This window comes from Antedon mediterranea, chromosome 11 (genome assembly GCF_964355755.1).
Source record: "Antedon mediterranea chromosome 11, ecAntMedi1.1, whole genome shotgun sequence".
Lineage (NCBI taxonomy): Eukaryota > Metazoa > Echinodermata > Crinoidea > Comatulida > Antedonidae > Antedon > Antedon mediterranea.
This window is the reverse complement of record NC_092680.1, coordinates 21809500-21825871: the sequence shown is the minus strand read 5'-3', so window position 1 is coordinate 21825871 and position 16372 is coordinate 21809500. Positions and strand designations below refer to the sequence as shown.

Below are 16372 nucleotides of genomic sequence, written 5' to 3'. Positions count from 1 at the left end.
TTCAAATAATCTTTATTGCAATCATAATATTTATAAAATAAATAAGATTTGATAATTACAATTCATATAAATACAAAATAACTATTACCATACCATAACACACATAAAATTACCCACTACTAAAAGGCATGAGAGAGAGGAAGTATATGTTTTAACACAACTACAACCAACCTCTATTCAGGAGATACTTATATTAAGGGGATACTTATTTGGGTCCTAAAGATGTTGCCTTTTTGATTTCCTGAAAAGAATCAGTCTATTATTACTCAATAGTTATTTATTTGCACACACATTCAATAAGAAACAGACAAGTTAACTTGTAGTGATGTAGACTATATGCACAGTAATACAGTACGTATCTTCTAAAATGACGGCAGAAATACACAGATATCAGGGACGACGTGCTCCGAAGACGTATGTTGAAATATCGATGCGTGCTTTAGAATATAGGAATTAATAAATGTTAACGACAGTTCGTAGAAGTGATGTCTCAACATGGAGGTGAACAAATATTTCACTTTCCTGCTAGTAATAAATACGTATACAGTACATCATAAGTGATGGCGTAGTAGATGTGTCCTAAACATGATCTGGAACGCCAACGTGAACATAAAACACAACCCGGAACGAACATTCCGTGCATGTCGTCAATGTGAACAGGAAATTGCTACTACAAGCACGGGTTTGCATGGCTATCGACGACGGCGAAGAAGTGACGTCCTAAACACAATCTGGGACGAACAGTCCGTGCATGCCGTAGACAACATCTGCCGGAATCTCTGCTCGTGCTACTTCAGTAAATGTGTTAGCGTCAAGTATTAATAGGAAGGGTGGTTGTTCGCCTTTAAGGTGAATCACGGATGAGAGGATAACTCCTATAATTAAATTTTTAAAAAGTGAATTGTAGAAAACGAATAATCATTTAAAAACTAATAGTAACATGATTCAAGGTGTAAAGCTCTGTCTACTCTATCAAACTAGTTTTACAAAAAAAGTGTGATGTGCCCAATTATGGTAGTGATATGCTCAAATATGGTAGTGATATGACATCATCATGTCCATTATAGGCACATCATATTTTTTGTCACATAAATGTGTTAGTGTAGACAGGAAAGGAAGTGGTGTTTAACACTTACCTTCGTCTTCTTGCTGAGCGTTGGGTGATTCAACGAATATCGGCTCAGACGGAAACCAGTCCACCTCCCTCCATGATGTACTGGTCTTGGTCGATATGTCCACTTTTAACAACTAAATAAAAACAAGTATACAATCATAATTATATCGGAAAATAGGGAATTGCAGCAATATTATGGGTGGTGTAGTCAGTAGCGGAGATAAAAGAGGTGCGAACGGATTTGACAGTTTTTTTTTTTAAATTCAAATATTCTTTATTCATCCTCTATCATGAAAATATCATATAAAATATACAGTTGCGGTATTCATGGTTAGGTGATGTTCTGTTCTGTTCTTGTAGCCGTCTTAAGTTCCTTCTGAAGATCTACGTTTATTTGGTAGAGAAAAGTACGAGAGTATTCTTACGGTTTGTAGTCCGTATCCAAGTCCATAGAAGTAACGGTATGGTTTACCGTTATAAGATGCGTAGTTTATTTGTGGAACTTCCACAGCTGTAAAACAAATGTAGATATCAATTTCATAATTGTATTTTTATGAACTCAGAAACCTCCCAGTGGTCTGAGATAAATTGAACAACCGATGGAGATTAAGACATCTTCTTTCATGGTTTGGTTCAAATTATTTATTATTATAAAGAGATTCCATACCAATAGTGCGTTATTATTATTTTCCCTATTTATAACAACCAACAGCAGTGTACTCACAAACGTCCGAAATCATTTCTGGTTCTACGTACACATGGTCAAATGATGTTAAATAGGCTCTTGCGTCACTTCCTGCCAAAGTGACCAGTTGCTCTGTTGAAGTTCCAATATTCTAATTGAGATGATAAAAAAAAACTTATTCCAAATTTTACAGCACTTGCATATTCCTCAATTGAATATTTTGCATTCAGTAGAAGGGCTCAGAATCATCCATGCATTCTGTCCTCAGAAAATACGGATGCTCCGTATATTATCAATTTGTACTTTATAGTACATAGTTTCTAGTTTTAAAACATACAGCTCTGTCTACACTATCAAACTTTATGTGTCAAAAACATGTCCATATATTGACATGATGATGTCATATCACTACCATATTTGGGCACATCACACCTTTTTTTTTCAAACTAGTTTGATAGTGTAGACAGGGCTTAACGTCTTTTCCAAAGACGAGAAAGTTATAGTTACGGTATGGTAACATCCGTCTAAATGTTCTAAAAATTCTCAGCTAGCTTTTCTTTCATTACTTGTATTTGTATTTATTTATGATTACCTCAGCTTCCATAATGGGAAGTACAAATCGCATTGGTTTATTATCAGTTTCTGGAATAAATCCTGCTTTCATATTTTTAATCTTGAAAAAGTTCAAAACATCTACATTTTCATAGCAACACATATCGACAACAACATGGCCATCTTGTTCAAACGCGTTGATATGATGCAAAGTGAAAAACGCTTTGGCTGAGTAACGCGTTTTTAAATGCTCCCCTGTGTCCCTACGAATAAGGTGAAAATATGTTCTTTTCGCAGGATTCCAATCCAAGCACGAGTCCATTGGGTTACCAAGCAACCTAAACGTCAACGCTCTGAACGCGTTTATTGTTAACGGTTGTTCAACAAACACTATAAAGTTTGATGTTATACCAAAGCTATGGAAGTATGATGGATGGATTCCTGGGCACGTGATTCTAGACAGCACAGAAGCACCATTCAAGTCCCCAACGCCGGATTCTATGAATATAAACATACATGCTTTTAAAACAATGTTTTATTATTATTTAAAATCATAAATCCTTTGTTATCTCTATATTTCAGTGGACGAGAAAAGAATTTAATTCTCTATTTTGAGAAGTCTCGTATTGGACGATCCATTAAATAATATATTGATTGCAATACAAATCATTTATACACATCGAATAATATATCTTTGTATATGGAGAAAATAACATTCGTCGTGTGAAATCTTGGTATTTCGAAAGCCAAGGCTCTAAGCTTAGTTCACACAAGAACGAAACACAATTACGTAAGCGCGACGCAATTAGCGAGTTGACCATTGAAAAGCTACAGTTCGAATAATCCATTCCTGTGATTGGTCAAATTACTTGCGTTTTCTGACGTTGTTGCGCGCGTCGTCCAAGTGGGAACTAATCCTGATACCAGGATGTTGCGGAGAAATAGTGGTGGAATAATTTATTTATCGCAAGACAGTTTTGGCCAGCACCAATTAAGTAACACCTCACGTCACGAATGTTAATGGTTGGAATGAACATATCACCGTGACAACGTCGCATTTATAAGCATTATTATTAGGCCTTATAAATTATATGATTTAAAATTCTAATCATTAATAGTAAGTGGGCTCTAGTAATAGTATAGCTCTAATAATAATAATCATATAACACAATATATTATTACAGCTACTCTTTAAAAATAAAGTATGGATAAATCAGAATATTTTCCTTCCCTCTGACCTATTCAAGCAAGCAAGTATAAACACAATTAATACCTTTTATTGTCTTCGGTGGAATTTGAATAATATTGTATCGAATTCGATAATCTACAGAAGTACCCATGTTGTAAACAGTTCCATCAGAGGCTGTGTGAGGATGCGCAGTTTGAGCAATCAAGGGAACATACTTACGAATATCGATCTAAACATGAAATACAAATGTATTACTGAGAAAATGTTACTTAATAGGTACCTGTATGCTAAGTGAAGTATGGCTCCTGTATCCTAAACTGAAGCGTAACTGTGTAACTTACATATACGTCCCTGAATTAATGTAGACCTATGACTGTTGTAACTTATGTAGGTAGGCCTATGATTGTAACTGTAAGTATTGTAACTAAAGTAGGTAGGCCTATGATTCTAACTGTAAGTATTGTAACTTAAGTATAGGCCTATGATTTTAACTGTAAGTATTGTAACTTAAGTAAGTAGGCCTATGATTATAACTGTAAGTATTGTAACTTAAGTAAGTAGGCCTATGATTCTAACTGTAAGTATTGTAACTTAAGTAGGCCTAGGTAGGCCTATGATTCTAACTGTAATTAAGTATTGTAACTTAAGTAGGTAGGCCTATGATTCTAACTGTAAGTATTGTAACTTAAGTATAGGCCTATGATTCTAACTGTAAGTATTGTAACTTAAGTATAGGCCTATGATTCTAACTGTAAGTATTGTAACTTAAGTATAGGCCTATGATTCTAACTGTAAGTATTGTAACTTAAGTATAGGCCTATGATTCTAACTGTAAGTATTGTAACTTACTGATAATGCTACAACTTACTGATTCTTCTGTATCTAACGTACGCTCATTTATTTTTTGAATTGTGTATGATTCTGTGAGAGCAAACATATCTTTACCAAGAACCATTAAGTTTACGTTACAATTATCGGTTGCTGGTATTTCAAAATACGACATAAATCGATGAAATAGACTCTTGCAAGGATCAGGATAAGTGACGGTACCAAATCCCACATTAGTTAATTGTCCACAGCGTTGAGCGCTTTTATATCCCTCACTTTGAATTAGTTTATGGTCGTATGTCACAGCACCCTGCTTAATCTTGTATCGATGTATCACGGCAAATCCGTCAAACCAGTGATCAAACTGCTGTTTACCAACTTCGAACTTTCCTGGTCCAAGTCGGAAGAAACTACCACATAGCCATTTTGGAATGTTACCTTAGATAAAAATTTTTAACACATCAGTGTAGGCCTATGTATTGTGAAAGAAAATGATGTTTTTAAATTAAATACAAATAGATTAATTTATATAAAATGAATATTAATAGGCCCAATGCTAAAGTGCACACACGTCACCAGCAGTCACCGCCTATCGGGTTTATGATTCATTACTCAAATTAAGTGTATGTTATGTTCGATATACTCGCACGGTACTCGCACGGTACTCGCACGGTATATTATTATCCATTGCAGTGATTATGAAACTAAACCCTCGCTTTGAGCAAGCCAAAATGGCTTGGTTTGATTTTGGTCGGAATAAAATGTTGAATTAAAAGACGAATAATCGAATGAATGAAGATAAGTGTTACCTGTAACTCGACCTGCTACGGGATGTTGGACATCTTTTGATATCGATGTATACGAGATGTGAGGGAATGTAATCGGTGCCTTCTGTGTACTTTCCATCGAAATACGCAACCTATGCAAAAATAAACGTTATAAGATAGTGCAAGGGAAATCCATATTAGCTATACCAGTATACCACCGATCAAAATAAATTTCCCCCAATGTCAGCAAAAATAAAAGATAAGCTTAAATATACAGTACTGTAAGAAAGTAACAGGTGATCATCAACATTCAATCTGTGCATTATAATTATATAAGTAACATTGATTCGGTAGTAGGCCTACGTCTGCACTTCTCGCATCAACGCCGCCGAAAAATGAAGTCAACAGTTATATCAGAATATAATATATTGTATTAAATGAGAAAAAATGACGTGATTTTGCCAAAGAACCGTAATATCGTCAGAGTGTAATACCTAATCGTGGTTCCTCAGCAGAGATGTTTATTGATGAGTGACGTGACTGTGTACTGTCAATCCAGTATCTTCTTTAGGGACTTAATTGGATGAGTACGCATGTGCAAATAAGCAATGTTATTATCATAATTAATTATAATTACTTTGTCCTCATTATATGGTATTACAGACATGCCTTGTATTATTTGAATCAAAATATTTTAAATGGTAATGGAGCAATTTACGAAAACCATTTTTGTTGTAGTGTATATAATCGATTGCTTTTGCAATGCCATGCTATCAGACGATTCGATAGATAGAAAAAAAAAATCAAACAAGTTAAAACTGCCTCAATATAAATTTATTAAACCAACATGTTTCGGACATAGCCCATCATCAAGAGAATTGTAACAACAAAGGATAACATATATCATTCACAAAATTAAATAATAAAACAAATCAGCAGCCAATAGATTTAACAAACAAAAGGCATAGTTATAAAATCACGCCTTCAAAAGCACAATTGTGTACAGACAATCTCAATAAAAACAGATGGTTTATTTTTTGTTAATGTGTACCGTTCTTTGTGGATATGAAGTCCGAAATATAAAGAGAAGATTAACTGAATACCGTAACAAAAAAATGTCCGAAACGTTAATTCAACATTCGTGAGGGTTCACAAATAGCAGATGTAGTTTTTGTTCTGTTCATTGAAGTTTTTTTTTCTTCTAATATATATAGATATATATATATATATTTCATTCTTCGTTTCTTTTAAATATTATATATAGGAATTTATAAAAAAGGTATTTTATTTTATTTAACTAGATGATTATTTTAGAGTATTATTAATAGAGGGCGGGCGACTAATATGATTATTTTTGGCACCATTTCTTTTCTTTCTCAGCAGCTCACACAGTACACAGTGCATACATTAGTATTCATTCGCATTTTGCGAATAAAATATAGTCCAAATAATATTAGTGGAAATGTTTTATTATAGTACGAAACAGAAGTAAACATTACGCATATAGTTTTCTACATATTTATATATAGGCCTATATGCCTAAAGAGATAATTGTATTGAAATAGTAATATCTAAAGTGGAAATAAGATGATAAACCGCGGATTAATAAATTAATTAAAATGTGTATATAGACAAGAAACGCATGGTGTTGTAGTAGGCCACCGGTCATTTTAACGGCGTGTGTGAGTAGTGGTCTATTAAATTCAGTCAATTATTGTGAAAAAGTTGTGTATTATTAACTTATTTTATATAAAAATGGATGGCTTAAAGGTAGAATCAGTAGGTAAGTAAATATTACATTTTTTAAATTAGGAAAAATATGTTTTTCAATGTTATAATAATGAAGTAATGACACTCATTTGTTGTCTCGTCTGTGGTGTGCACGATGGCTCACGATGGATGTTGTTAATGTTGGTGGTAGTGGTGGTGGAAGAAAGAAAGAAAGCAGGATTTTCATGCTGCCTCCATCACATTTTTGTTGTCTGTCTGTAGGCCTACATCGATGACGTAAAAGAATGTTGTCTTTACGATTTATTCCCGGTAAAGCTAGCTAGCTAATAAGGCCACAGTTTATGCTAGTAGTGTGCTATTTTCTAGTCGTAGTAGATTAAGCCTAACTAGATAGGTAGAGGAGTTGGCCGAGGCGGGATCGGTAGAGATACAGTGGGTATTGGCCGCGCCGTCATTCACTTCGGCCGCCGTAAAAATATCCCTCTATGTGGGATCTATAAATGTACTACCATATTATATAGTATAACCAGTTTTTAAAATTGAATTTCAGATGGCGATGGTGAACAACAGAGTATCATCAGGACATCATCGTCAACAGAGTTGATTGAAGTAAATTCAACAAAACCAGTACGGTTAGAAGCAAAGGTTCGCATACCTGTAAAAGAACACCCAAAGGTATGCTAATCAGTTAACTGTATAGGCCTATGTCTTAAACTCTTCTTTATCTGGACTTTTTTTTAAAGTCAAATTGTTTGATTGTTGAATTTGTTGGTAGAACATACCACAAACAATGTAAAGCTCTGTCTACACTATCAAACTTTTATGTGACAAAAAATGTGCCCATATTTGGGCACATCACACTTTTTTTGTCAAACTAGTGATAGTGTGGACAGGGCTTTAGGTGCACACAAAAGTAGGCTTTCACAAACTGAGTAACTGCTTTATTGAATGTAATTTTATGAGCATTTAAGTTTACAATTTACTTTTAGTTCAACTTTATTGGTAAATTACTTGGACCAAGAGGTAATTCCCTGAAGAGAATGCAAGAAGAAACAAAAACAAGAATTTCCATATTAGGGAAAGGGTCAATGAGAGATAAACAGAAGGTAAGAAGGCCTCTTGTAAACTTGTGTGATAAAATGGTTGGGTTTTTATTTTACTTTCTGTTTTGTGATTTAATATTGCAGGACAATGATGTTCACAATTTAATTGCCAATACCAGAATGTTGCATAAAAGAAGACAGCAGCATTTCTTCAATTTCCTAGCCTATTGAAAACATCCTATTTTTTTTTCAACCTATACTTGTACCCAAATTCCCTTTTGATACTTTAATCATTTTGATTACCAATATGTACTCTGAAATTAATTAATTTTTGTTTGTTTTTTTTTTCAAATAGGAAGAAGCATTACGTAATGAAGGGAACCCAAAATTTTCACATTTAAATGATGAATTACACATCCACATAGAGGCATACGCACAGGTTGTAGAGGCTTATCAGAGGCTGGCTACCGCTCTTGCTGAAGTCCAGTACCATCTTGTTCCTGTAAGTTTCATCATTTTCATTACAATAATATTGAACATTATAGAGTGGTCTTTATTGGAGTCTGACAATGTAAAGCTCTGTCTACACTATCAAACTTTTATGTGACAAAAAATGTGCCCATATTTGGGCACATCACACTTTTTCAATCAATAAAAACAAACAAACAAACAAACAGTGAAATACAAAAAGAATAACTATTGAAATAGGTGCGTTTTATGGAGAGATTTGATAGCATGATTTGATAGCATGATTTGATAGCATGATTTGATAGCATGATTATCAAACCAAATTATTGAACACATTATTATACTTTGTATTTTGTCAGGATAACAATGATGAAATCCGAATAAATCAGATCCAAGAAATGGCGATGATAAAGGGCTCATTTTCAGAACCAATCGTAGGAAGAGGAGGCAGACGAGGTGGGCCACCGCTGCGAGGTGCACCACCACCAAGGGGAGGAAGAGGTATCCCAAGAGGAGGACCATCATTAAGAGGAGGACCAGGTAGAGGAGGACCACCAAGGGCAGGATTGAGAGGTGCAGCACCACCTGGTAGGGGACCATTGAGGGGAGGGCCATCAAGAGGAGCTCCACGGGGTGGGTATGGCGGCCATGGTGGCTATCAGGGATCTAATGACTATGTGAGTACCCATTTCACAATTGCTATTCAAATTAGTTTGCAGTAATTTTATTAACTTTTATTACAATAATTTTGGATTAATATTTTGTCTTAACTTGTTTTATTTTAAATGGACATAATTTAGTATGAATATGGCCAGCAGTACGACCAGTCATATGATGACGGATATAACACACAAGGGTGAGTAAGATAAGTGTACTTCCCCCCTCCACTACCACTGAGTAAAATAAGCGTACCTCCCCCCTCCACTACCACTGCTTTCATGGGTCCCCAAAATAAAATAATTAAAAAAAACTGAAGATAAAAATATCATTTTAATGTTATAATAGTGCTTAAATAACTTAATACAGTATTTTTAAATCGCAGTATAAGATCTGTTAAACAGAAATATTTTAAATGGTGTGAATCTGTTATAGAATGTATAAATTAGCTAAAGAATATTAAAATAATAATAATGTATCTTTAATTAAATCAAAAACATGCAATAAAAGAAGAAAAATTGTACACAAATTACAAACTGATGTCATCAGTTACATCATACTGTACATTTTTACAATTTCACACAAAAATAGAATTTGGTTCTTAAATAATTTGAATTACAGAAAAAAGTTAAAGAAAGTCATCACTAATCCTCGCCGAATCTCAATGGAATAAAAGTATCATAAACTTGCAGTTTTGTGCTATAATAAAACTGAACAATCTATTTTATACTGTATGCTACAATAACACTGAACAGTCTATTTTATTTAATAAAATATACTAAAGTCAATAACTAAAGATTGACATAATTGAAAAAGTACAAAACTTGTATTAAAATAAAATATAAATAAAATATATTTTAAAAAAATGTTAAAATTTAATATCCTAAACTAATACTTAAAATAAATGTTAATTAATGTTGTTGTCTTCCTTGTAGCAATGATGGTTACGGTTACGAGGACTACACGGGCAGTGCTATACAAAGCAGTGGTGATGGCTATGGTAAACACACCTACCCTTAATAATAATAAAACAACTAAACATCATTTAAAAGAAACAAGCTAGTTTTAGTATTAAACTAAACATCATTTAAAATAAGCAAGCTAGTTTTAGTATTAAACTAAACATCATTTAAAATAAGCAAGCTAGTTTTAGTATTAAATTAATACATTGAAATAACATTTCACAAATAAACTAAAGTAAAAATGTGTTTATTATTAATCATACCATAAACCCAATAGATGACATGTTTTAATAATTGACTGGCCTCAGTGATATGGAACATTCTGATAGATGACATGTTTTAATAATTGACTGGCCTCAGTGATATGGAACATTCTGTGCAGGTGAAAAACAAAACGTTTTTAAATTGTATTAATGCAATGTTTTTATTATAATTTGGCCATTACATTTATGTGTTGTTTGTTTTTATCTTGTAGGTGGCGATGACACTTGGAGTCAATCCATGTTGCATACAAAGGCTCCAACCACCCAGAAGACGAACGCCAGGGCTCACCCGTACACTAGGTAGGCTGCTTGCATCCGACTACTTGACTCAGGGTTGTTAAAACCCAGATAACATGCATTTCTCTCGCATGACTACTGTTTATTATTTTCATACATTGTCCATTGTTCAGTACATCTATTATGTCCCTTAAATTTTTTGTTATCAAATTGAAAAAAATTTTAAAATATGTTTAAAAAAATTAATAAAAGCCTAAAGTTTCAGATAATGTTCGTATCAAATGGGGTTTGGATTGATTGGAGCAACTGCATAAAATAATTGTTCAAAAATATTAAAAACAAGTAAAAAAAACATTAATAGATTGATATTGTCTTGTGATAGATAAGCATAAGCACATTAATTAGTTAAGTTAAAAATGTCAGATGTTAACTTAAATAGATCATTAATTAGATAAGTCATTAATTATGTAAGTTTAATCATTAATGTAAGGCTCTATAATTATTAATTATGTTAAATGTAATTGTAAGTTTGTGTTAGTGAAAGTGATCTTGTATTAAAGTAGGTAAATAGATATAAACATAAACATGTTAAATGTAACTGTTGCTCATAATATTGTTAACTATAATAATAATATACAGATAATATATAATCTGTGTATCCCTATAAAATATAAATGTCCTTTAATTAATAATCTGTGGTACTTTATTAATCAGACTAAAATCAAGAAATAAACATGTGCTTCAATAACAACTTAAAAGATTATGAATATAAAACCATTCCCCTGAACAGCTTAAATGTTATTATAGAAATGATTATTATTTAATTGAATGTTAAGAAATGTAACTTTTAAAATCATGTATACTTATTAAGACTATTTTTATCTAAAAAATAATAATACCAACAGAAGCCTTGAAAGGTGTAATACAATCATCATTTTTTAAATTAGAAACTTCAATAATTTTTTGTTAACTGAGTGAAATAATTTGAAAATATAAGTCGGAGAAACAAATGTCAAAGAAACTAGAATTTAACATCATTCTAGATAATAAAAGCGCAGTTTAACAGACAATTGAAGTTGACTAGAACATCAGTGATATATACTTATTGTCTACTTTTAAATTGCCCAAGTACTTGAAACATGTTGCATGAAAATGTATTGCATTGAAGGTGTATATATGCTAATTAGTAATCCTCAATAGGTGAGTAAGAATAAATAAAAAAATCAGCATAAATAGAGTAGACCACCATTATGCTAATGAAGAAAAGGTCAAATACAAGTGTCACTATCTAATATGCTGTTGACTTGCGCTGAAGGTGTCAGTAACATTGCTTATTACTATTAGTAAGTTGACATTACAGGTGTCATTATGCTAATGAGCAATTTGTATTTGAAGGCAGTATGTTCAGGTTTTAACTTTTGATGGATTGTAATAAAGGTTTTACGCCAAATTTATGCAGTTAATTCTTTCCTACAAAGTTTAAAACATTCTCAATGGACCAGGTTCGATGGAATTAAAATGATTTTATAATTAAAGTATTAAATCTATAATTAAATCACATTGGTTGATCCACCTGGTGCGAATCACCTGATGAATTTAAATTAAATTTATTATTTTAGCTGAAACGTAATTACTTTATATTCTCATGGATTTCTTCTAAATAATTTAATAATATCCTTGATTTCTATAGCGCCTAATGTTGTGAAACCTCTAAGCACTGAACATAAACTAATATGATAAAAGGGATTCCAACCATGGCAAAAAAAAATTCAAACCGAAGTAAGGGGATACGCATTTTTCGCTAACCAGGGATCGGTCTAATTGAACCCCGGTCAGCATCAGTAGTGTCTCAGTCATCCCGGATCATCTCTGGGCGCCTCCTGCCCTACTCAAACTAGATCTAAAACAACCAGACAATACCAGTAGTTCATATAGCAGCATTGCTAATATAAATATTTAATACAGAATACTCATGGTTAGTGTTTCCCAAAAGCTCTGCTGCAATTTCTTTTTGACTGTTTTACTTTATAGTTTTGATTTATCTTATTATTTACCCACAACATTTGTCATTTTTTTACCCACAACATTTGTCATTTTTTTACCCACAACATTTGTCATTTTTTTACCCACAACATTTGTCATTTTTTTACCCACAACATTTGTCATTTTTTTACCCACAACATTTGTCATTTTTTTACCCACAACATTTGTCATTTTTTTACCCACAACATTTGTCATTTTTTTACCCACATTTGTCATTTTTTTACCCACAGCATTTGTCATTTTTTTACCCACAGCATTTGTCATTTTTTTACCCACAGCATTTGTCATTTTTTTACCCACATCATTTGTCATTTTTTTACCCACATCATTTGTCATTTTTTTACCCACAACATTTGTCATTTTTTTACCCACAACATTTGCCATTTTTTTACCCACAACATTTGTCATTTTTTTACCCACAACATTTGTCATTTTTTTACCCACAACATTTGTCATTTTTTTACCAGCAATTTTCCTTCATTTTTAAAAAAATATTAAATACAAATATGGTGTGATTGTAGGAAGGCATTTCTTCATCTCTTTTATCTTCAAAAATAAAATTAACATTAAAATAAATTATGATAAACAATTACTCAAAAATCATAATGATATTTAAAAAAAAGTAACCATTGTAGTTTTGAGAACAGAAGACTAGATTCCATTACATCCTAAGCATACAGTATTTCATGTAAATACAATCATTTTTTATATGCAACATTTCCTGTAGATGTGTAATTGCTGTGATGTGTAACTCAATTATTGTTGAAATTACAAAAATACAATTGATTTATAATTCAAGTGACCACTGCTGAATAACATCATTGCTTCTCTTTAGGATAAAAACAAAATCCTACTTCAATTAAAGAGCTCAATTTTTAAGAAAAAGTACAGAGTATTTAAAAGGGAATAATGTACACTCTCGTACATCTAACAATGAATCTAATTTTTGATGCAGTTTAAAGGTTTTTTAAAAAGTAATTTCACACTTGATTAAAATAATAAATAACATTTTAAAAGTTACCATGAACTATAATCGTAAGCTAAACATAAGACTGACTTGATAACGATACACTTTGTGACTAAACCTACATTTGATTATTACCTCGTCACATTGCAAAATATGCTGCTTCTTCTTACATGTAAATCATTTGCTGAAGAGCGTAAATCTTTCTCTTTGATAAAAAGAGGTTAATGTTCCAGTTATACCAAAGTTTATGGATAAAACTAAAGCTCTGTCTACACTATCAAACTTTATGTGACAAAAAAAACTGATGTGCCCATGGGCATGATGATGTCATAGCACTACCATATTTGTGCATATCACTACCATATTTGTGCATATCACTACCGTATATGGCCATATCACTTCTATTTTATAGTGTTTTCTTTGTTATGACGAGCAATGAATTTCCTTTTTGAGGATCAATAAAAGTTATCTTATCTTATCTTATATTTATGCATGTCACTACCATATTTGGGCACATCACTTCCATATTTGTGTAGTTTCCTCCTTGAACCACAACCAAGATTGATATTGCTAAATAATATTTTTAGTAAATAAAAATTAACTAATAATAAATGCCTGGTAATGGTACTCTGAGAAGACAAATGATGAACATGCAGTTAGTTAATGTTTCGCACTTATGACTCAGTTTAGGACGCTGATAATTTGACAATTCTTTTTTATGATTCTGCTGCTTTTAATATCACATAATATAACATAGTAACATAAAAATACCCCTGTACTGAAAATGAAATAAGTTGGATTGTACAAGATTGGTGCGCTACAGTATAATTTACTTTAATTTGAAATATAGATAATTAAAAAAAAAACCTTATTTCTTATTGCCGTTTTACTTAAAAACTGACATAGGTTTATAAACATCTGTGAATAAATAGTTCCAACTTTTACAGAAAGAAATAAAATAGAAGTACAGGGCCGTAGTGTTTCAACCCTTTTTTATATGCAGAGATATTATGCTACTCCAAATGATGTAGTTTTACAATCAGCATTTTATTTTTTGTTTTAACAACATTAATAATGTCAATATTATCAAGGTAATGATTTCCTATAGTAAAAGACATTAATAAATGACTTGATATTAATAATTAATAGTAATTGATAAATAATTTAATAATTTGTAGTTAATAATTGTATGCATTAATAATGATACTGTCATTCACTGCTGTATCAGCAGGATTTATAGAAAACAAATTTGATGATCAAGTTCTCCATGTTTAAATGAAGTATTTATTATTATTATATTTCTCCATTATACATATGCTTGGTTTAAAATAACGCTTAACTAAAGGTCAGAGTTCGCCCATAGAGTGAGGCTGTATAGCAGATAATAATCTTATATGCATTCATTTTGATTACATTTTCAGTGAAGGATTTTGGAAATGATGTCCTAAATATCAGGTAATAACAACTTCTTATATCTATTATTTTGTCATGGTGGTGTAGACATGTTAATGATATTAAAGGCCAGGTGAAGGCAAAACATTTCTATTGATCACATATTCAAATAATTATCAATCTATAGTTTTCCCTATGTTTCATAATTTTTGGGTTTTATTTTTGTTACGCGATCAGGGCGATAGTTCAAATTACACAGTAAAATCTACACAAATGCTGTAAATAGAGAGGCATTTTTAAAAACCTATGAAAACTAAACGGCGTGGTAAAAAAAATCATCAAAAAGAATTAAAAAAAAACATACAGTAGGCCTAATAATGTACAAACATGAATATTAGAATTTTAGAAACTGCAGATAGATATTAAAGGTGACCAGAACAAATAATGATTTTTCTTAAAAAAGAGACCAAATAAATGGTTTAATCAAAATCCTGTTGTCTTTTTGAAAATGGGCTTTCAGTTGATGTTCTTTTACCGTTTTTTTTCAGGTTAATATTATCTTTAAATGTATTTTATTGTTTATTCTAGGTGATGTTGGTCTTTGGTATGGAATGTGGTGCTATGGCTAAGGATATGATTCACCTCCGCAAAACTAATTTTTATATAATGTAAATAGTAAGGACAATTGAAACTGTGATACAAAATGTGGTAAAGGATAACCTGTGTTTATATTAATTTCAAAGTAGAAAGAGTTATGGTTATAACCAAAATATTTAATAATACAGTATTTACAAAGCAAACTGATTTAATAATGAAATATAGGAGAAAAATGTTGCCTTTGTGTGTAAGGTAAACGGTTCCACTTGTTAATTGATGTTAGTTTTATTTTATAAGCAGGCGAGTTGTTATGCATCTTTCTGTTGAAAAAAAACTTTCATATTTTTTCATGATTTGAAGATTTCTTGTTGTTTGTTTAATATCCCTCTCATTACATTTGTGTTTTATTTTGTTATTTTTCTATAAAGTAGAATTAGTATAAATGTAGATGACTAATCTTTCCAGTATTTTGTGTTTTTTTCCAAATGTTACACCAACCTTGAAATGTGTTCTGTTTCCTTTTTGTATGTATGTTCAGTCTGTGAATGTTCTTTTGTAAAAAAAAAAAAGAAAAATAAAAAAAAACATTGTGTACAAAATTATTTTGTGTTCATTGGATTTCATTTTGTTATTCATCCAGCAGAAGAAAAATGCAATTGTATGTAGCCGTAGCTCTGTCTACAATATCAAACTTTATGTGATAAAAAATGTGATGTGCCCATATATGGACATGATTATCATATTTGGGCATATCACACCTTTTTTGATAGAGCTTTACAGTAGACTATTTGTTCAAAAGATAATCTTATTGTTGAATAGTTTGACCCGGAATAAAATTATAGTAAATCGGTTTTGGCATCACTGGAATTTGTTGCTG

The 16372-nt window shown here is 31.7% G+C and overlaps 2 protein-coding genes across 4 annotated transcripts; one reads left to right on the top strand and one right to left on the bottom strand.

Annotated features, from left to right (window-relative positions):
• Nucleotides 1-98: 98 nt before the first annotated feature.
• Nucleotides 99-5676, bottom strand: LOC140062138 (carotenoid-cleaving dioxygenase, mitochondrial-like). The gene is made up of 9 exons (XM_072108203.1): nt 5630-5676; nt 5178-5287; nt 4409-4806; nt 3625-3769; nt 2392-2849; nt 1839-1950; nt 1540-1625; nt 1137-1248; nt 99-875 (listed from the first exon to the last, which is right to left on the bottom strand). Exons 2-9 carry the CDS (start codon nt 5272-5274, stop codon nt 721-723), a joined length of 1563 nt encoding a protein of 520 aa, XP_071964304.1. The 5' UTR covers nt 5275-5287; nt 5630-5676; the 3' UTR covers nt 99-720.
• Nucleotides 5677-6797: 1121 nt separating this feature from the next.
• LOC140062139 (KH domain-containing, RNA-binding, signal transduction-associated protein 2-like) lies at nt 6798-16097 on the top strand. Of its 3 annotated transcripts, XM_072108205.1 has the most exons (10): nt 6798-6918; nt 7417-7541; nt 7856-7972; nt 8265-8411; nt 8737-9054; nt 9178-9233; nt 9970-10034; nt 10472-10559; nt 14928-14961; nt 15487-16097. In XM_072108205.1, the coding sequence occupies exons 1-9, from the start codon at nt 6891-6893 to the stop codon at nt 14944-14946; spliced, it is 963 nt and encodes a 320-aa protein (XP_071964306.1). In that variant the 5' UTR covers nt 6798-6890; the 3' UTR covers nt 14947-14961; nt 15487-16097. The 3 variants fall into 3 exon arrangements, 2 of the variants coding, with proteins under 2 accessions (XP_071964306.1, XP_071964307.1); XR_011847462.1 differs by lacking the exon at nt 9970-10034 and having other exon boundaries at nt 15487-15501; XM_072108206.1 differs by lacking the exons at nt 9970-10034; nt 14928-14961; nt 15487-16097 and having other exon boundaries at nt 10472-11946.
• Nucleotides 16098-16372: the final 275 nt, after the last annotated feature.